This window comes from Carcharodon carcharias, chromosome 3 (assembly GCF_017639515.1).
Source record: "Carcharodon carcharias isolate sCarCar2 chromosome 3, sCarCar2.pri, whole genome shotgun sequence".
Lineage (NCBI taxonomy): Eukaryota > Metazoa > Chordata > Chondrichthyes > Lamniformes > Lamnidae > Carcharodon > Carcharodon carcharias.
In genome coordinates, this window is record NC_054469.1 from 113404027 (window position 1) to 113426234 (window position 22208).

Consider the following 22208-nt stretch of genomic DNA (forward strand, 5'->3'; position numbering starts at 1 on the left):
CAGTGTGTGTGTGAGCGAGACAGTGTGTGTGTGTGAGCGAGACAGTGTGTGTGTGTGAGCGAGACAGTGTGTGTGTGTGAGCGAGACAGTGTGTGTGTGTGAGCGAGACAGTGTGTGTGTGTGTGAGCGAGACAGTGTGTGTGTGTGTGAGCGAGACAGTGTGTGTGTGTGTGAGCGAGGCAGTGTTTGTGTGTGTGAGCGAGGCAGTGTGTGTGTGTGTGAGCGAGACAGTGTGTGTGTGTGTGTGTGAGCGAGACAGTGTGTGTGTGTGTGTGAGCGAGACAGTGTGTGTGTGTGTGAGCGAGACAGTGTGTGTGTGTGTGAGCGAGACAGTGTGTGTGTGTGTGCGTGTGAGCGAGACAGTGTTTGTATATATTTGTGACTGAGTCTGGCTCACTCCCAGTCTCAGGTTTCGCACTCGCCCTCACCCCCACACACCAACAGACTCACACCAAGTCACACAGTAAGGGCGGAATCATCCCGGATTTGCACTAAGTGCGGCAGTGGGTGTGAAAAATGTTGTTTTACCCGCCGGCCACAATGGCAGGTTTTCGTGCTGTTTTCCCTTCCCAATGCGTCCCACCTCATTAATAATGAATTCACGGGAAACACGTCGGATCACTGGAAGGGCGGCCTCTGATTCGCTCGCCCTGCCTTCAGGCCTTCAGTAATCCAGGCACCATACTTAAAGGGCACCCCTGCACAGAGCTAGCTTTCTCTAAGGGATCGAAAGCTGCTGGAAAGTCATGGCTGCCAAACGGAGGAAACATACTGTCTCCAAATTTAGTGATGCGTCCCTCTAGTGCCTACTGGATGCAGTGGAGGCCTGCTGCAATGTCCTCTACCCCCACTCCTATGTCCTCTGGGCGAAGACCAGGAAGCAAGGGGACAAATCCAGCATGGGAGGCAGTGGCAGCAGTGGTCAGCACCAATGCCCTGCAAAAGAGGACAGCCACCCAGTGCCAAAAGGACATGAATGATCTCCTCCATTCCACCAGAGTACGTCACTTTTCTCATCATTCTCACCTCACACGCTCACAAACTCATCACACATCCACAGGGATCTCACTCACTGCCAGTTTAAGGGACATCACCATTCACTCTCTCACACACACCTACAACAGCCCTGTGGATCATGACCTTATCCCGCCCATGGGACCACTCATCGCGCACATGCCAGGCATCCTTCTCATCTGGTCTGGCAGGAGTCCTGTTTACACTCTCTCCTTGTGTCTTCTTGAAGGACATGCTGGCACACAACAAAAGGAAGAGGTTGCACTCTGGTGGAGGAATACCTGAAATCAGAGATCTCACAGACTTTGAAAACAGAACCATCCAGCTGGCCAGCGACGATTTGGACCATTCCTGTACTGACGGTGAGGTTGGCAGTGCTCAACCAAGTGAGGATCCAGCAGTGCAACATCCATCAGACAACCACGTTATGAGTCAGCTTCCCTGTTCCACAATCTCCTGCCATGCACTGATTATCTCTCCTTGCTTTCACAGGCACATCTGGGAAACAGCTGAGGGGGTCCACGAGCCAGGTCCGCAGCTCAAGCCCTGAAGGGTCCTCGGAAGAAGAATCTGATGACGGCCTATTTGAAGGCCAGTCCCAGCTCAGCCACACCCTCCACCAGCGCAAAGACACACACCTCGATGGGACCTAGTTCTAGAGTAGCCTCGGGATCACAATCTGGTGAGCACATCATACTATCTGATCCACAGCAGGCAGTGGCAGGGACTTCCCAAGTTTCCTGTGCTCAGAGGACGGCTGGAGGCCAGAATTCTGCTGAGTCTGAGTCAGATGAAGTGCCTCAGTACTTGGTCATACCTCCATTTGCTGGAGCTGCAAAGGCAAGCTCAGGAACATCAGGAAGGGATGTCCACTGCACTGCAAGGCAGGATGGAGGTGTCCGTCTGCCTTAAGTCTGAGGTGACAGCACCGGCATGCCAACACACCGAGGTCAACACTGGTAGGATGATGGCCGTCATGGAAGAGTTGGTCATGAGATTGCTCCTGCACTGCTGCAGGAGCTGCCCTCCATCGCTGAGGCACTTGCAGGCATCCATCAGCGTCAACGTGAGAGAGGTGTGGGGCAGCTTGATCTCACTCCAGCTGCCCCTTCTTCTCAAGGAGTCAGCCAGGGGCCCTTGGGTACCCATAGGGAGGAGCATCAGCGGGTGCATACCCCAGGCCCACCCACCCAGGTAATTCCGGGAGTGTCCGGCCCATTCGAATTCCCTCTTCCTGTGACCTCAGCAGCTCAAGCTCCATAGGCCAAGGACGGTGCATCTGCCCCACAGCAGGAGACCTAAAGTAAGCCGGGGCCCTTCAGGTCTCGGCCCTACAGAGGACCTCCGGCAAGGTTATCACAGACAGGACGTAGCAGTCAGCAGGCTGCTTCCACCTCCGTTGTGGATGTCGGGGAGCACCAAGATGTAGCGGCAGGATTAGGAAGGTTAAGAAGATGTAACTCTTTCGAGTACGAACCCATTTCCATCTGTTTCAGATGAAGTTACATTGTTTCATAGTTTGCCATTGTGCGATTTGAACTCTTGATCTTGGGGTTACAAACCCAGTACCATAACCACTTGGCTATTTAGGCCTAGCTTACATTGTTTCATAGTTTGCCATTGTGCGATTTGAACTCTTGATCTTGGGGTTACAAACCCAGTACCATAACCACTTAGCTATTTAGGCCAAGCCTAAGAAGATGTAACTCTTTCGAGTACGAACCCATTTCCATCTGTTTCAGATGAAGTTACATTGTTTCATAGTTTGCCATTGTGCGATTTGAACTCTTGATCTTGGGGTTACAAACCCAGTACCATAACCACTTGGCTATTTAGGCCAAGCTTACATTGTTTCATAGTTTGCCATTGTGCGATTTGAACTCTTGATCTTGGGGTTACAAACCCAGTACCATAACCACTTAGCTATTTAGGCCAAGCCTAAGAAGATGTAGTTGCACAGCCTGGGCACGGGTGTTAATCACTTGTACACACTGTTCACTGTCTCTTTGCCTATGGCTTCTTGTTATGATGAACAGTGCTCGTGTCACTCAGATGTGAAACCCTGGTTCCTGCAGATGTTTCAGCCCAGGGCCTCTTCCCTGTGCAGTGTGTAACCTTCAGACCAAAGTGATGGTCTGGCCTCACACTCACTGGACACATTACTAATGCCTGCACTTCGATGGTGCTTGTCATTGCTGCCAGAATATCGTGGGCAGGCGTCACAGAGTTCCATCATTCTCTCTGCGTGCTCTCAGCACCTTTGAGGTGGGGCAGGCCCCCCCATGTCTTCAGCATCTGTGACTGAAGGGGACAGTGGTGTAGGCTGACGAAGCATCAGGTGCATTTAAAGTTTCAAGGGGGCATCTCCATAATATGACCCTGAACACAGAGCGCAAGTGAGCTGCCCTCAGCCACACAGGAGTCAGATGTTCACAGATGTGAGGTGATGATGTCAGGACTGTCCTCACTGCCTATCGTCATCATCCTCCATGAATCTTGCAGCTATGAGGGCCACCTGAGCACGCCTGCCTCATCTGGCCAGTGCGCTGGCCTCATCGCCGGCGGCCTCATCGCCGGCAGCCTCACCTTCTAGGATCTTTCACCATCAGCCCTTTGATGTCCTCCTCATCAGAGGAGACGAGCAGCTCTTCCTTCTCCTCCTCAGCCAGGTCCTCCCCCCAGTTGCAGCACCGGGTTGTGTAGCACGCAGCAAGCTACAATGATAACGTGCGACACCCTCTGGGGACCGTATTGCAGTGCTCCACTGGACCTTTCGAGGCACCGGAACTTCATTTTCAAAATGCCTATCGTTTGCTCCACCAAAGTCCGGGTCGCAGCACGAGCCTCATTATAACATCGCTCTGCCACAACCTAAGACCGCTGCAAAGGTGTCACCAGCCATGTCCTCTGTGGGTAGCCCTTGTCCCTGAAGAGACAATCCTGCAGCATCTGTGGACCCTGGGAGACATCAGGGATCTGAGACCTGCTAAGGATGTAGGAGTGGTGGACGGTCCCTGGGAATTGTACACAGACCTGCAGGATGCGTTTTTGGTGGTCGCAGATTCAGTGCGTGGAACTCCTTGCATGTAGTTGACCACTTGTTGCCAAGGAAATCTGAGCACCACGTGAGTGCAGTCGATGGCACCCTGCACCTGTGGAAAACCCGAGACCTGCACAAATCCCAGTGCTGTTGCATCCTGGCTTTCCTGATTCCGGGTAAAATGCACAAATTTCTGTGCCTTTGTGAATGGATGGCGTCCATGACCTCCTGGATACACTTGCGGGTGGACGCTTGTGAGATCCTAAGGTCACCTGTGAAGCCCTGGAAGGAGCCATCGGCATAAAAATTGAGCACCGCAGTCAATTTCATGGCCGTTGGCAGTGGATGTCCCCCATGTCGCCATGGCTTCACCAGTGACTGTGCCATGGCCAGCTTTCACAAGGGGTTTGTATAACTTGCCCAGTTATCCAATTATTCTGCTGTCCCCAAAAACACAATGACTTGCAGTCTATGCCTGATGGGTGAAAAGTTCTGGAGCATTTGGTGAGACACTCATGCTTTTGCTTTGTTTGAGTGGGCAGAAATGCCCCAGAGGCCTGACTCCAAGCATGTCACTGGAGCTGCAGCTGAACGGTCTCAGCTGAGGAAGAATGTTCACTTTTGACAAGCTTTTCCAAGTACATGGCTGCTTCCCTCATCCCTCTGCCCCTCCCCCACCCCCTGCCTGTGCTTGTGTACTTCCTTCAGTTTGTGCTGCCTTGTGCCCTCCCACCAGCACGCCTTTTAAAGGCAGTCGTGAAGGATTCCATTCTGAGGTCACTCGAACATCACAGAATCAGAGAATTGTCACTGTGCAGAAGGAGGCCATTCGGCCCATTGTGTCGGCTCTCTGAGCATTTTAACTTAGTATCAATCTCCTGCCTTTTCCCGTAACCCTGCACATTGTTTCTATTTAAATAATCATCATAATTTCTATTTCAATGATCATCATTTAATGCATCAATTGAACCTGCCTCCGCCACACTTCCAGGATGTTCATTCCAAACCCTAACTACTCGGTGTGTGAAAAAGCTTTTTCTCACTTCTCATTTGCTTCTTTTGCAAATCACTTTAAAACTCTGCCTTCTGGTTTTAGATCCATTTACAAGAGGCAACAGTTTCTCTCTATCCACTCTGTTCAGACTCTTCATGATTTGGAAAATTTCTATCAAGTCTCCTCTTAACCTTCTCCTCTCCAAGGAAAACAGTGCCAACTTCCACAAATTTTCCTCACAAATGAAATTTCTCATCCCTGGAAGCATTCTTGTAAACCTCTTCTGCACTCTCTCCAATGCGTCCACATCCTTCCTATAGTGTGGTGCCCAGAACTGTATGCAATACTCCAGCTGAGGTCTAACCAATGTCTTATATAAGTTCATCATAACCTCCCTGCTCTTTTACTCTATGCCCCTATTAATGAAGCCTAGAATACTGTATGCTTTAGAAACAGCTCTCTCTACCTGTTTTGCTACCTTTAATGACTTATGTACATATACACCCAGGTCTCTCTGCTACGGCACACCCTGTAGAATAGTATCCTTTATTTTATACTGTCGCTCCATGTTCTTTGTACCAAAGTACATCACCTCACACTTCTCCACATTGAACTTCATCTGCCACCTATCTGCCCGCTCCAACTATGTGTCAATGTCCTTTTAAAGTTCTACACTGTCCTCCTCACAGTTTACAATTCTCCCAAGTTTTGTGATGTCTGCTTACTTTGAAATTGTCCCCTGCACACCAAGGTCTAGATCATTCATATATATCAGGAAAAGCAAGGATCCCAATATCAACCCCTGGGGAACTCCACTACAAACCTTCTTCCAGCCCAAAAAAACACCCATTAACCATTACTCTGTTTCCTATCCCTCAGCCAATTTTGTATCCGTTACCACTGCCACTTTTATTCCATGACATATAACTTTCCTCACAAGTCTGTGTGTGTGACATTGTATCGAACACATTTTGGAAGTCCATATACACCATATCAATGGCCTTGCCCTCATCATCCATCTTTGTTACCTCTTCAAAAAACCCCTGCAAGTTAGTTAGACATGATTTTCCTTTAACAAATCCATGCTGACTCTTCTGAATCAATCCACATTTTTCCATGTGACTATTAATTCTACCCTGAATAGTTGTTTCTAGAAGATTCCCCACCACCAGAGTTAAACTGACTGGTCTGAAATTGCAGGGCAGATCTTTACAACATTTTTGAACAGGGGCGTAAGGTTTGCAATTCTCCAGTCCTCCAGCATCTCCCCCAAACAGGGGGAACATTGAAAGATTATTACCAGTGCCTCTGCAATTTCCATTCTCACTTTCTTCAACATTCTTGGATGCATCTCATCTGATCCCGGTGTCTTATCAACTTTAAATACCGACAGTTTACCCAATACCTCCTCTTTATCGGTTTTCCATCCTTCTAGTGACTGAGTTTCCTCCTGTGTCACCATGACCTGGGCAGCATCTGCCTCGACATAGATGGTAGATTTGACGTTGGTTATGATTCTGGCAAGCACGGCTTATAATGAAATGCTAAAATATCGAAATTAGGTTCCAGACGTGTGGTGGCGGGAATCGTGGCCCACCATTGAGGGATGGAGTGGACGATTGCAAAATGGATTTTTGTCCTTCTCATCCGTATTGTCCCCCGTGCCTGCTATGATGCCTGCCGCCAACAGGAGCGGATTATTCCACTCTGGGTGCGGGGGAGGGTGAGTGAATAAGTAACCTGAAGCTGAGAGTGAGCCGGAAAAATACAATTTGACCCTCTCACATTCCAATGGTCATCTTTATTAATTACTCAATATTTTCAATTATCAATTTATTGCTTTGTCATCGCTTTATTTTTGCTCAGCACATTGTTTCTTTTCTGCATACTTCAACATTTTATTGAAATCTATGTTTAAGGTTCCGCCAATCCTTAACTTTTCAAAATTTGCTCTTTGGCCCCTTGAGTAAAAAAAAATTGAAATGTGGCCCCTCACATGAGAAAATTGGACAAGCTTGGTTTATTCTTTCATTCCTGCTCCTAACATAAAATGTTGTTGGGTCTTCATTTCTCAGAAACTAACAAACAATAAAACTACAGGTAGAAAAGGAAACAACGCATCAATGTTTCCCTCCCTTCAGAATATTTTTCGATCCTTTTTTCAAGATCTATGTGATTCATGTCCTTTCCTTTTTCCCAGGTTACTGGCTGCCAAGTTACAAATTAGGCTCATCCTGGACAACAGGCCTGCACCTATCAGTGATGCTTGGTAACCTGGAGAGTATTGCAGTGCTACTAGATCATCAGGCTAATATAAACTATCAGCCAAATGGGAAAACACCTTTACATGTTGCCATTGATGTGAAAAACAGGGACTGTGTTAGTGCATTGCTACATCATGGAGCTAAAGTAAACTCTTTTTCACTGAGTGGACACGCACCATTACATTTATGCAGAACTAAGGAGTCAATTTCCTGTGCAAGACTACTAATCTGGAATGGTGAGCTGCATGTGCAGGATATGAGATTTTCTCATCAAAATGCTTCTAATTATCTTCATAACATTAATTAGCAAATATACTTTCAGTAACAACAAAAGAATGTATAATACTTGAGTTCTGTGGCCCCTTTTTAAAATGTATTTTGAGCTTCCCTGTAGGTCCCATTGTTCAAGCAGGCCTACCTCTAGGCCTCAACTAGTGATACTTTTGAATCAGTCAGTGGGTGATGTATGACATTGACTTAAGGTGGCTTGCCTGTTAAGAAATCTTCCCCGCCTGCTCACCCATGCCCTATAATTAGAAACTTACTGGGCAGAATTTTCTGCCTTTTCTGTCGGGTGGGCGGGGAGCTGATCCCCGCCAGGAAAATGGGCCTTGCCACCATTTCACATGGGCGGGCCAATTAATAACCAGTGTTAGTATAGATAGATAGATAAATGGGTAACCATAACTAGTAGAACATTCCCAGCAGAAGCAGAACTCAAAACATTAGTAAAAAGAAAACAATTGCAAATGTTGGACATCTGAAACAAAAGTGAAAAACACTGGAAAAAATAGAAAGTCAGTTGCAATCAAAAAGAGAAGAGACAGGTTAATATTTCAAGTTTTTTGAAGGGTTTGACCTGAAACCATTAACCTGTCATCGCACTTTATAAATGCTGGTTGATCTGCTGTGCATTTCTAGCAGTTTCTGTTTTTATTCAAGTCATTAAATATATTTGTGAAGACTTGATTTTATCAGTTGAATTGGTAAAATATGAGTGTTTTCATGAGTTACTTTGAAGAAACATGGTTATGTCTCACGCTTGATTTTTAACAGGTGCAGACCTGAATCTACAGGCTAACCACGATTATAAAGATACACCACTGCACACGGCTGCACGTTTTGGTGTACCTGAACTTGTGGCACTTTATGTCGAACATGGAGCAGGTATTGACAGTGTTAATGTCTATTTGGAAACACCACTTATTACAGCAGTTTACTGGGCCCTAAACATGAAAGAACAGCAATATAGTACAGACCATCATCTGATCTGTCGAATGCTTATAGACTATGGAGCTTCTGTAAATGCTCGAGATCGGGATTTCAAATCTCCACTTCATAAAGCTGCGTGGAATTGTGACCACTTGCTTCTACAAATGCTATTAGAATCAGGTGCTCGGGCTGGTTCAATGGATGTCAATGGCTGTGCCTCTCTACAGTATCTTCTGAAGGTTACACCAGTACGTCCTGCAGCAGAACCAGAGAAATGTTATCAACTGTTGCTAAACTATGGGGCTGCAAGGGTTTACCCTCCACATTTTCATAAGGTAAGAATGCGAAATAAAAACTAGACAATAATCATGTCAACCATGTTATTATTGATGATACTATATGCATGATTATTACGCACAACACCAGAATTTAGTACTTGTGATATTTATATACAAAACATTTAAGATGTTTGTATGATAATCATTTGTCTCCAATTTAATGACTTCAGTAACCCATCTATTTAAGCAAGTAATACTCTTAAAATAGCTAATTAAAAAAATAGTGTCAAGCAGTCATTTCCCTGTCATTTTTAGGCTTATTTTCCCTGTTATGACTTTGACTTTCCTTCATCAAAAAGAAAATTGAGAAAACAAGCTGTTGACTTATTTAAAATTGCAATTTTACAATGAACAAAAAAGAACACAGCTTTACTGAAAGTTGTAAAATCATCTGGTCCTGATGGAGTGCACCCTAGGTTGTGTAAAGAAGCAATGGTAGAAATAGCAAAAACATTAATCATGATTTATAAATCCTTACTGGATAGAAAAATGCCAAAAGATTCAGAGTTGCTAATGTTAGACCACAACTCAAGAAAGAGTAGAAGGATAAACCAGGAAACCACAGGCCAGTCAGCCTAACATCACTGGTGGGAAAGTTATTGGAAACCATTATCAGGGACAAAATAAACTTTCATTTGGAAAGGCATGGGTTATTTCAGGAGAGCCAGCATGGGTTTGTTAAAAGCAAATAATGGGATATTAATTTAATTGAATAATGAGCTAACAGAGAATTTGATTGAGGCAGTGTAAATAGATGTGGATTTTTAAAAGGCATGCAACAAAGCACCACACAGAAGGCTTATGAAGAAGATGGAAGGTATAGGAATTTAAGGGGAAGCTGACTATGTGGATACAAAATTGGCTCAACGACAGGAAGCAAAGAGTGCTGGTGGAAGGATGAGTTTCAGATTTGCAGGTGGTTTTCAGTGGTGTTCCCAAGGGTCAGTTTTGAGTCCATTACTCTTTTCAATGTTTTTAAATAAACTAGATTCAGATGTAGCGGCAGCATTATAAAGTTTGCAGATGATACAAAACTTGCCAAAGTACTAGATAGTGCTGAGAATAGTTATAGGCTTCAGAATGAGATAGGCAGGATGGTAATATGGGAAGAAACATGGAAGATGGAGTTCAAAGCAGGGAAGTGTGAAGTGATGCACTTTGAGAGGGCTTATATGAAAAGATGGTACACTATAAATTGCACAATACTGAAATATATAGGTGAGCAAAGAGACATTGATGTCCACTTGCAAAAATCCCCAAAAGGAGATAGGGCAAGTTGATTAGGTGGTAACATGGGTTTATAATAGAAGGATAGAATATAAAAACAGAGTTTATGCTAGGATTTGGAACTGTTGCGATCCCTATAGAGTCCGATAACTTTAAAAAAAAAAATTGAATTCCAATGACCAACTTAGGGAATCTCACAAGATTTCATGTTTTAAGACTTTTACTCTAACAAACTAAAATCAATATTGACCAAATATTACTTAGTTGGTAACTAATGCACTAAATTACAGAAAACACACCCCCCTTAACTTTTTAACGTAGACAAAAACCCACCCCCATTTATACTTTACACTGTACGCTCCATGGGCAGAATTTTCTGCCTGCTGGGCAGGTGGGCCTGACCCAATCTCCGATGGGCGGGGAGCTGATCCTCACCGGAGAAGTGGGCCCCACTGCCATTTTACATGGGCGGGCCTTGACGTCTGGCGGGAAGCGCTATGCACTTCCTGTACGGGGGGGGGTATTCCTCAAAAGAAGAAAGTGTGCTCTTTCACGCATGTGCACTGATAAAAGTTAGAAAAAAAAATTCCCAAACATGTTCCCCTCGTGTCACATGAGATGGGACATGTTCATAATTTATATTATAAGTTTATTAAACTTTTTAAATCCCTACATGAAACCTCCTCCCGCTGGTGGATGAGGTTTCATGTTTTTCTATTGCCCGCCGGGGCTCCTGGCCTGCCCACCAACCTTAAGTTTGAACGGGCAGGTCCTTTAAGTGTTTCAATGATCCTGTCAATGGCCTCATTTGACAATTGACAGGTCAGTGGGCACACAGCTGATTTCGCTGTGCCCCCGCCTTCATGAAAATTTAAATGGGGCGGGATGACATCGGAGGTTCCCCCCGACATCATCCCGTGTCGTTTTATGTGTTGGTAAGCAGGCCCCACCCCCCTGCTCGCCAATGGCAAAATTCTGCCCCATATATGTAGAGTCTCTATAGGAACCAGTCCAAAGTTACTCCCAGCTTCCAATGGACTTGCTTCTCCTAATTTTGCTGAGCCATAATGTCCAGTGACTGTCAAAAGTTGCTTCCCTCAGTCTTCTGAGATTTCCCAATTAGCTTCCAGCAACAAAGCCCACTTCAGTTATTCTTTCCCCTGGCTATGCCAAGACAAATCTACTAGTGTCATTAAATTTCCACTTGACCAGTCAGAATCCAGCTGTCTGGTTTAAATTTCAAATAATGCTTGGTAGTTAACTGTCAGTCGCAATCAACTGGTGCATTGCCATGGCAATGCCTCTACCAGAGCCCACTTGCCAACCAATCAGCACTCTCTTCTCATACAATATAAATATGTTGTTTCCCCTGACATTGGTATTTGCTTTTGAATTGTCCCAATGAGTGCAAGATGAAAAGCTTTAACAAAAAAATTATCTTTTTTCAGCAATACTCAAGATCTGTATTACCAAATTAGTAAACTCAAATGATGTAAAGTCACCATGCTACCTGTGTGCCATGCACGCAAAGTGCAGCAGTACCAATGCCTTTGTGACAGTAATCCATAATTTGCTCACTCTTTGGAAAGTTAAAGGATACAATCTAACGTCCTGCATTTTCAGAAGGCATTTTTGGTGTTACATCATTATTAAAAGAACTAGGCCCCAAATTCTTTCAATACCTGTATAAAAATTTCAGGGTTGGGGGTGAAGACCATCAGGATTCATTGAGTGCCTTCCCCTTTTTTTATGGTATTAACCACCAGTAATTGTGCCAGTTCTGTTGTCTTTATCCCCAGAGCAAAGTATGCCTGAATGATGCAACTGTACTTTGATTTCCAGTATTACCAACTGGTAGAAATGGTGCTCATTTTGACAGCTTCCTAATGGCAAATGCAAGAATAATCAATTTTAAATTAACAATTCCCTCTTCAGCCATTTTGACCAAGACAGCCTCTTTTACCCTGAAAGTGATGAAGTGCTGCTCCATAATTCCAGGGCCAATTCCCAAAGAGCATCATACATGGCATAGGTATCTCTCCTTTACTTAAATGATCCCATTCCATCCCTTGGGACAAGGTCAGTGTGGCGGCACACTGGCAAAGAAATTTTCCCCTCCCCACAATTTCAGGGGCTCAGTTTACAGTATGGCCAGGGAATTCCTAAACTATGAACAAAAATTATTTGATTATGATCATTTGTAAAATTGTGAATGATATGGAATTGAGATTAAGGAGTAACAGCCCTGCCATGGCTAACAAAATGGTAGAGAAAATTTTATTGGGCTCCTATCCTTGTATTCCCACTGATGAATACGTGGAATGATTCCCAGAAGCAATTAACTCTTGCAATTAGGAACTATATAAAAACTTGGTTGGGAATTATACTTATAACTATATAGTGGTGGTGAGAATTTGGTTGAATATTCCAGAATTTTGTTTAAATACCATTGCAGATAAGGGATTGTCTATGCAGAACTTTCAGATGGTTCTGGGTAGGGGAATGTACGTAGTTTGTGATGGAGTGGGATGAAGAGTCATCCGGACTCGAAATGTTAACTGTGTTCCTCTCCACAGATGCTGTCAAACCTGCTGAGTTTTTCCAGCTATTTTTTGTTTTTGTTTCATGAACTATGTGCTACTTTCTCTTTCCACACTTTCTTATATTCCTACAAATCATTATGAAAAAGAAATTCAAATTCAAGGTAGATATGAAAAGCAGAAATACTTTGTAAACACTTCAAAGAGAAATTGGAAAATATCCCAAAAAAATGCATTTCAAAATAGAACATATGATGTTATACTACTTTAACCTTGTATTAGCAAACAGTTAGACATACATAAATGGTGTTAAACATATAGATGCGCATTAGCTGTTGATTAACACACTTTAGCCTATAGTTTAAGCCTAGGGTAATTTAGCAAAATCATGCTCCCAGTATAGAGCTTGCATTTTCAGGTATGTGCACTTAATGATTTTTTATCAATTATTGTTAGTGGATGGAAAAGAAAGCAGAGTACTCATCGGAATTCCTGACATGTGCTAATGTTAGACAGGGCTCCATATTGGGAGCATATTTTCATAAAATGACTACTAGTTTAGCTTGGTCACGACATAATTTACTGTTGTTGTCATAATGACACAATTTCCACAGCTGCAAATTTCAATGAGCCTTTGAGCTATTCTAATCCTGCCAAAGTATTGGGGGTGAGGAGTATGTTCCCTAATTTAAATCATTATCGTAAGCCCCAAATTCTTTCAATACCTGTATAAACATTTCAGTGTTGGGGGTGAAGACCATCAGGATTCACTGAGTGCCTTCCCCTTTTTTATGGTATTAACCACCAGTAATTGTGGCAGTTCTGCTGCCTTCATCCCCAGAGCAAAGTAGCCTGCATGATGCAACTGTACTTTGATTTCCAGTGCCCATTTTGACAGCTTCCTAATGGCAAATGCAAGAAGAATCAATTTTAAATTAACAATTCCCTCGTCAGGCATTTTGATCAAGACAGCCTGTTTTACCCTGATAGAGCGATGAAGTGCTGCTCCATAATTCCAGGGCCAATTCCCAAAGATCACCATACATGGCATAAAAAGGAATGGTATGTGCCAGCACTACTATTGCCACATTTTGAATTCCTGCTGTTTTTGGTAGAGAGATCAGGTGGAGTGGGGGGATTGGGGGTGGATGGGGGCAGGGCAGTGGGGAAGGGCACTGGAAATCAGTACTGTACCACCAGCAACACTTGGTTGGAAGTTATACTTGTAACTATATAACGAGGGTGAGAGTTCGTTGAATGTTCCAGGGGCCCAGAAGAGGACAAAGCTTAGCTTATGTAGCCCCCTTCAAAATGTGGCACAAAAATTGTCAAATCTTTGAGGGTTCAGTCCACATGCCACATCTTGTTGGATTAACTTTGGACTGGGTAGTGTGCCAGTTTTTGCTTTATGAAGCACTGTCTAAGGATGCTGGAAATCGATGAGGCCTTTTGGCCTAATAGCCCTCGTACCTGACAGTGCTCATCATTGACATGGATGATCCTGTTTGGAGCGGGTGAAGCCCAAGGCCACAGGCTGGTGTGTCCTGCTTCTAGCCTATTTTCCCAGACTCTCTGCCACAGTCTTAGCAAGAGTACACTGCAGGGCCTGTGGAAATTTGAGGTCCATATCTTCAAATTGCAAGAACAATAAACTACAGCTTGGAAAACTTTGCATATTTATTCAATAAATCATGTAAGTCAGATTCATCTTCATGAAATAAAATTAAAAAATGAGTAAAATATACTTTTTGTGTATGTTCAGGTACTAGAATCATGCTGCGCCTGTCCAAAGGCTGTTGAAGTTATGGTCAATTCATATGAATCCATTCAATCCACCTCGAAATGGAGACAAGTTATACCTGATCATATTTTAGAGGTAATTCTGTTTGACTTTTGTTTCCTTCCTTTGAGAATTCCATTATCTAACAGAGCAAAAAAAATCAGATTAGAATGAATAGTTTCTGCAAGTTAGTCAACATCAAATTAAACACGATTAAAATTAAAATGGATCAATGCAATGGGACCAAAATTAACCAGCTGCTGATGATATTTGCCATTTTTCCATTATTTTGGAATTTGAGCCCTGATTAATTTTAGAGTGAGCGGTTCATTTGGATCCCAGTTTTATGTCCCATTGAAGACAGTGAAGTGTAAATCGACCTGAACCCACTCTGTTTCTCCTGGGTATGTTAGGCCGAAGTCAGGGTGGAGGTCCCTGGAAGACGACTTCCTTTCTGCTATGAGATTGAAATGCTGTAGACTGTGTGGAGTGTGGGGCTAATTTTAGCCTTCATTATCTATGCTGGGGAAGAAGATTACTTACTGATTTCAATGATGAAAATCGAACAGGCTTTATGGGCAATCCGCTCTGCCGGATTATTGCCCAAATTTTGAAGATCAAAATTACCCCTTGATTTCTTTGCAAACACTGTTCATTTCTGTTTGTAGCTATGAATAAACAATATATTTCGAGATGACTAAATGCCAATTAAGGTACTTTTTGGTGAACAATTCTTACAGGTTCACAGGAATAGCATGACGTATGAAAACAGGGAAACCAGAGAGATATTCAAGAGCTATACAGGGGTGATACTAGGAGGCTTTAATTACTTCAATGAGTTGATATTCGGATAATGTTAAAGTAAAAGGAAAGGAGGAGTAAGAATTTCTGAAATTTGTTCAAGAGAGCTTCTTTGGCCAGTGTATTCTCTGTCCAATTAGGAAGGGGGTATTGCTGGATTTGATGCTGGGGAAATGAGCTGGGCCAAGTGGACCCAGTGCCTGTGTGAGAACTCTGGGGCAAGATTGATGATTGTATCATGGGGTCCAGATTAGTAATGGAGAAGAGCAATGAACGATCAAAGGTAGAATTTCTAAATTGGTAGAGGACAAACTTCAATGAGTTGAGAGGGGATCTAGCCAAGTTAAATGGAACCAAAGTTTGACAGGAAAAGCTGTAACACTCCAATGGATGATCTTTAAGGAAGAGATGTTTCATGTGCAGGCCAGGTACATTCTAAGAAGAGGGAAAGACAGGGGACCTTAAGTCAGGGTTCCTTAACCAAGAGAGAGAGTTAGAGATTAGTTGAAACAAAAAGAGAGTGTATGATGCATATCAGGTGAATTCTTGACGTGAGAACCAGGCTAAATACAATAAATTGAAAGGGGATGTGAAGAGGAAAATAAAACTGGCAAAGAGAGAAAATGAAAACGTAATGGCAGTTAACGTAAAAGATAACAAAAAAATCATCTGCTAGCATGTAAATAGTAAGCAGGAGTTAGATGTGGGATGGATCCAATTAGGGACATAGAAGGTAAAATATGCTTAGGGGCACAGACCAAAGCCAGAATGCTGAATGAGTACTTTGTATCAGTGTTTACGAAGAAAGAAGCAGATTGAGATTGGCTAATCTAATTTAATTTTTTGATGAAGCATCAGATAATGTTGCTGAATGCATCGGATGTTATCTATATGGATTTAAAGAAGGCATTTGACAAAGTATCACATAAAAAGCAGGTTAACAAAATTGAATGGCAGGGTCAGTGTCAGCTAGGACAGAAAACAGCAAGTCATGGTAAATGGTTGATTTTCAGACTGGAGAATGATAGACAGTGATGTTCCCCAAGGATCTGTGTTATGACTATTGCTCTTTTTGATATATATATAAATGACTTGGATATTAGAATACAGAATAAAATTTTAAAATTTGATGATGTTACCAAACTTAGAGGTAGGGCAAACAGTGAGGATGATACTAATAGGCTAGCAAAATGGGCAAACAAATGGTAGAATTCAATGCAGAGAAGTTTGGGACAAAGCATTTTGGCAGAAGATGTAGAGAGCGAGCTGGATGTTCATCTGCATAGATCTTTGATGGCTGTAGGACCTATCGAGAAATAGTTAGCAAATCGTTTGGGATCCTGAGCTTCATATATAGAGCTATTGAGTACAAAAGCAGAGAAGTTATGCTGAACTTTTATTAAGTTCTGGTTAGGCCAAAACTAGAGTTTTGTGTCCATTTCTGGTCACCACACTTTTTAGGAAGGATGTGACAGTCCTTGAGAGTGTGCAGAGGAGGTTTACTATAGTTCCAGGAAATTTAGATACAAGGTTAGCTTGGAGAAGCTTGGGTTGTTCCCCTTAGAGCCAAGGAGGTTGAGAGAAGATCTGACAGAGGTGTATAAGATTATAATGGGTTTAGAAACAATAGACAAAGGAAAGGTCTTCCCCTTAGATGATCATACAAGGATTGGGGAACACAGGTTTAAGGGTTTGGCCAAGAGATATGGGGGCTTGTGAGCAAGAACATTTTTATTCAGTGATTAGTAATGAAATGGAACCTCCGAGGGTAGTGGAAGTGGAGAAAATCAATGATTTCAAAAGGAAATTGTATAGGCTCTGGAGGGAAATGAACTTGAGGCTATGGGGATAATCTAGCTTAATGGGATTTACTGATTGCTCTACAGAGAACCAGTAAGGACTGGATGGGTTGAATGGCCTCCTTCTGGGCTGTAATGACTCGATCACTCTACAATATCTGGTAATAATGACAAGATAATGTAAATTGTAACCATGTTACAGTTGTATATATCTGTAATATATTAAAATTGATAAGCCTATTAATATGCATTCACCTTTACAAAAACAAAATACTGTGAATGCTGAGAATCTGAAATAAAACAGAAAATACTCAGCAGCTCAGGCAACATCTGTGGTGAGAGAAATAGAGTTCATATTTCAAGTTGATGACCTATCATCAGAAATTTTGTCAACATTCATTTTTTGTCCATCACTCCTCAAACATAACACTGGCATTTCATGTCTTGTGCCACACTTTGGTATGTTACCAATGGAGTCATGAATTGTTACTACAATTTAATGTTTCCAAAGCAGTGACAAATCAAAACTCAAATCAGAACATTGTTGTTATTATTAGCAGTAAAAATAATCTAACACCCAAACCAGCAAAACCACCGCCAAAAACTGTCTTGTTTGAGCCACTATCTTGAATTCGAACATATCCCTAGCTGTAAGTTCACAAATAATAGGTAACTCCGGAGAAAAATTTTTTAAATGGTGCCGGCAGCTCATGCACAATAATGACTCTTCTTTCAGCTGCATTCTACTTCTGCATCATTGAGTCTTGGCCCCAAAACATGCGTAGACACCATAAGATCACCTCCAGTGCCCATCCCACGATCATTTGTGGTGAATATAGGAAATAAGAGCTGGAGTAGGCCATTTGACCCTTCGAGCCTACTCTGCCATGGCTGACCTTCTACCCATTGCCATTTTCCCTCACTACCCCTGTACCCCTTGATTACTTTACTATCTAGAAATCTATTGCTCTTTTTCTTGAACACTCTGACTGAGTGACCACAGCCCTCTGAGGTAGAGAATTTCAAAGATACACCACTCTCTGAGTGAAGTATTCCTCCTCATCTCAGGCCTAAATGGCTGACCTCTTATTCTGAGACTGTATCGCCTGATTCTAGCCTCTCCCATCCAAGGGAATCATCCTTCCTGCATCTACCTTGTTGATTTCTGTAAGACTTTTATGTGATTCAATGAGATCATCTCTCATTCTTCTAAACTCTAGTGAATACAGGCCTAGTCTCCTCAATCTCTCCTCAAAGGGCAATCCTGCCATCCCAAGAATCAGGCTGGTGAACCTTCACTGCACTCCCTCTATGCCAACTTTATTCCTCCTCAGGTAAGGAGACTAAAGGTGTGCACAATATTCCAGGCGCTGTCTCACCAAGGATCTACACAATTAGAGCAAGAGATCTTTAGTCCTAAACTTAAAACCTCTTGCGATGAAAGCCAACATACCGTTTGCTTTTGTAATTGCTTGCTGCACCTGCAGCTAGCTTTTAGTGACCCATGAACAAGGACACACAGGTCCCTTTGGACATCCACACTTCCCAACCTCTCACCATTTAAGAAATACTCTGCATTTCTGTTTTTCCTGCCAAAGTGGATAGTTTCACAATTTTTTCTTGCATTAGGCCATAACTTTTGAGCTCCAGGGCAGTACCCCAAAGATGTACTAGGGAAAATTACCCCCCCACCCCCCACCCCCAACCTCCATCTCCCACTCCCTGACTCTGGAAGTTCCCAGGTAAGGCTTGCATGGCAATTACCTGGGAAGTGCAAACTTCTGATGGGCAATTGCCCTGCAGAGAGAGCTATCCGAAAATGTGATTTAAACCACAAACTTAGGATGGTTCCGACTGTGTTACATCAATAGTTACCCAGATAAAGCTAGAAGAACTAAAAACACTTCTAGCTTCTGAGTAACTATTATACAGACCAACACCAACCACCACCCCCCCCCTTAAAACAGGACTCCCGCTACACCCCAACCCCCAGCAAACTACCCCCACCCACATCCCGACTATCACCCAAACAGGACTCATCCCCCGCCCCTCCACAGGACTCCCCACAGCCGTGGGACTACTCCCCATCCCGACTACAAGCCCCTGGGACTCTGCCCACCCCTGACCACCCCTCCCTCCCCAGAGAACTCCTCACCCCCATGGGAACTGCCCTTATCAAAGCCTGACTGCCAACCTCCCCCCCACCACCACCAAGGCCCAACTGCCGACCTCCCCACGCCCTGCTGACCTGATCCAACCCTCCAAATCCTATCCACTTACCTTATACACTTACCTTCTCCTTGGCTTGTCAAATCTTGCTGGATCTTTAAACTTACCTGGTTTACAGCAGCTTTTGCCATCAAAAAAAAGGGTGTAGCTTACTTACCTTCAACTGAGCTGCCCTCGGCAGGAGGTCCTGGGAGTGAGCTGCACTACACAGATCTTGCCTGGCCTGAGTCAGAAGGTTGGGCGAGATTGGATCCCCTGGATTTCCAGGTAAGCACTTTCGAAGGGAGTGGCAATCCGACTCAATTGCCACTCCATTGGATAATACAGTCCATTATATTCCTTCTGCTATGTTCAGCCTAACACCACCCCCCCCACCCCCACTCCCCTGACTAATCCTGTCACATTACCCACCCCCATCACCCAGTTTGGGAACTTCTGGTTTCGAAAGCCAATCTGTGACCTATAATATTTTCTTGACTTTGCAGCAACACTGGGCGTTTTATAAATCTCTGTTTGATGTCTGTGGAGGATCTCCACGCTCTCTGATGCACCTGACTAGATGTGCTATTCGAGCAGTGTTATGGAAAAGGTGTTACAAAGCAGTGCCAAAACTTAACCTCCCACTTCGACTTAAAAAATATCTTCTATTAGACCCAGAAGGTGTGTTCTACTGAGTATCAGAATAGATAAATGAATTTGTACACACCATATGATTGTATTCTCCTGAGTTATATTGATCATTGCACAAAGTTAATGGCCCGGATTTTGTAGTCAGCGATGAAGGAACTGCACGCGCCATTTATTATGCTTACAGCTTTCACAGGCTTATTGTGGGCTTTTGAACAGCAACTTACAATTACTAGAGATCCTTTTCAGCAAGGTGCCCTCTTCAGGAGGTCTGTAGCACATGTGATCAGGGAAAACAACAGCACAACTCTTAAGACAATCAGGTAAAAGAATCCTCACTGGGTCATGCAGAGCCCAAACCAGGAAGTACAAATTAGAATATTTAATTCAATGTAAAATGATGTACAGAAAGCAAAACAAACTGAGGGGCAAAAAAGACAGACTTGTATTTATATAGTGATCTTCACGATCATTGGATATCTCAAAGCGCTTCACAGCCAATGAAGCACTTTTGAAGCATAGTACTATTGCAATGTAGGAAACAGCAGCCAATGTGTGCTCAGCAAACTCCTGCAAACAGCAATGTGATAATAGCTAGATAATGTTTTTTTTTGTGACATTGATTAAGGGATGAATGTTGGTCAGGACACCAAGCAAAACTCCCCTGCTATATTTTGAAATATAGTGCCACGGGATCTGTTACATCCACCCAAGCAGCCAGATGGGATCTCAGTTTAATGTCTCATTCGAAAAGTTCTGCTTCAGTACTGCATTGGAGTGTCAGCTTGATTTTTGTGCTCAAGCCCCAGAGTGGGACTTGACCCAGAACCCTGGGATTTAGGGGCGAGATAAAGGAAGATGGGATTGAAAGATAAAAGAAATAGAAATAACAAGTTACACAAAAAAAAAAAAAATTTTAAATCTGCAACAATAATTAAAATGTGAAGGAAATTAAACTCCGCATTCATAAGAGTAAGATCACAGTATCAGTGAGGGTGTTTGGATGTAATTAAAATTTTCACTGCTGTTAAAAATTCGCTTACACCTGAATGCACCAGCCCTCACTTTTTCAGACTGGTTTAACAAATAACTAATAGGTAAATACCACAATTTCACAACCTTTGTGTATTTTAATGCTGAATCCGTTGGCGAGGTACCAATGTAGCAAAGCTATGGAAGAGTCGACAGAAATTTCTGGATTTCCGTAGTTAACTGCATGTGTGGAACTCAACTGTTGTCCGATTTACTCCATAGTAATGATGAGCACTGATAGCCTCACCATTATTCTTAATGCAAAATCCAGGCCATCGGGTTTCATTTGGAGCTTTCTGAATATTAACTGCATGTGTTTATATGTGTTGGGTGAAAGTAATTTTTTAAAGACAATGAGCAAATGCAATTGTGTAGAGTATGAATACACAAATATATAGTAAATTGTATTGTCTGTTACATTATCCCATTACATTTGTCAAGAAAATATTTGTGACCTTAAAAAAATAGTGTTTAACAACAAAAACTCATTTGATCATTTAACTTCACACACAGTACGTTAGTAATGTTCTTTGACATGGGATATACCTATTTTTCTAATTTCCTAAGGGATTCAAACAACCAGTTGAGGTAAAACTTCCAGGATGTTACTCTAACATTGCTGAATTTTGTTAGTCCCACATTCAAAATAAGAAGGTATGAAATATTTTATGACCATTTCCATATGTAGACCTATATGAGACTTATTGAATTTATACTTTGTCTTGCGATCACAGTTTAACCCCTTAGTCTGTCCTGCCCAAACCACCACAAGTCTAATAATTTGACGTGATTATCAAATCACACCTTATTCTCAACACCTACTTCTTTATTACCACCATCTCCGTCAAGACGCTCCCCATATTGTTCCATGCTGTATGCTTCCCCTTTAAATTCCTCCTTGTCTACAATCTCCACATCCCCAACCCCCATCAAGCCCTGCCAGATGTCTTCCTTTCTTTTTTATCACAGATTGCCAAGCTACTACTCATCCTGGGTAATTTCAGTCGCATTCTGCCATGCCTTCTCTCCTCTGATTTTCCTACACACCTGATCTACTGTAATCTTTCCCTACATATAGACTTTCCTACTCATGTTCACTGCCACTTCCTCAACTTTTTTTTATCTCATGTGGCCTCTGTACTCTCATATTCTTGATCATATACAAGGCCATCTCCTGATAGTCCTCACCACCCACATCCCCCTTCCAACCCAACTTTTTCTTCTGCTTACAGCCTGGAAAAACTCCCAAAGCCACTTAAAACAGCAAACTCCCAACTGTCTGGCCTTGGCCTCCTGTTTTTCACAATACCT

At 42.9% G+C, this 22208-nt stretch overlaps 1 protein-coding gene across 1 annotated transcript; it reads left to right on the top strand.

The window, feature by feature from the left end:
• The first annotated feature begins 1903 nt into the window (after positions 1-1903).
• On the top strand, positions 1904-20372 carry asb4 (ankyrin repeat and SOCS box containing 4). The gene is made up of 5 exons (XM_041183978.1): positions 1904-2080; positions 7215-7548; positions 8369-8859; positions 14392-14505; positions 19724-20372. Exons 1-5 carry the CDS (start codon positions 1904-1906, stop codon positions 19910-19912), a joined length of 1305 nt encoding a protein of 434 aa, XP_041039912.1. The 3' UTR covers positions 19913-20372.
• Positions 20373-22208: the final 1836 nt, after the last annotated feature.

Coding starts and splice junctions, on each gene's coding strand:
- asb4 (XM_041183978.1), top strand. CDS start 1,904: ATGGAGGTGTCCGTCTGCCTTAAGTCTGAGGTGACAGCACCGGCATGC. Junction 2,081..7,214: donor AGGCATCCATCAGCGTCAAC/GTGAGAGAGGTG, acceptor CCTTTTTTCAAG/ATCTATGTGATTCATGTCCT. Junction 8,860..14,391: donor ACCCTCCACATTTTCATAAG/GTAAGAATGCGA, acceptor GTGTATGTTCAG/GTACTAGAATCATGCTGCGC.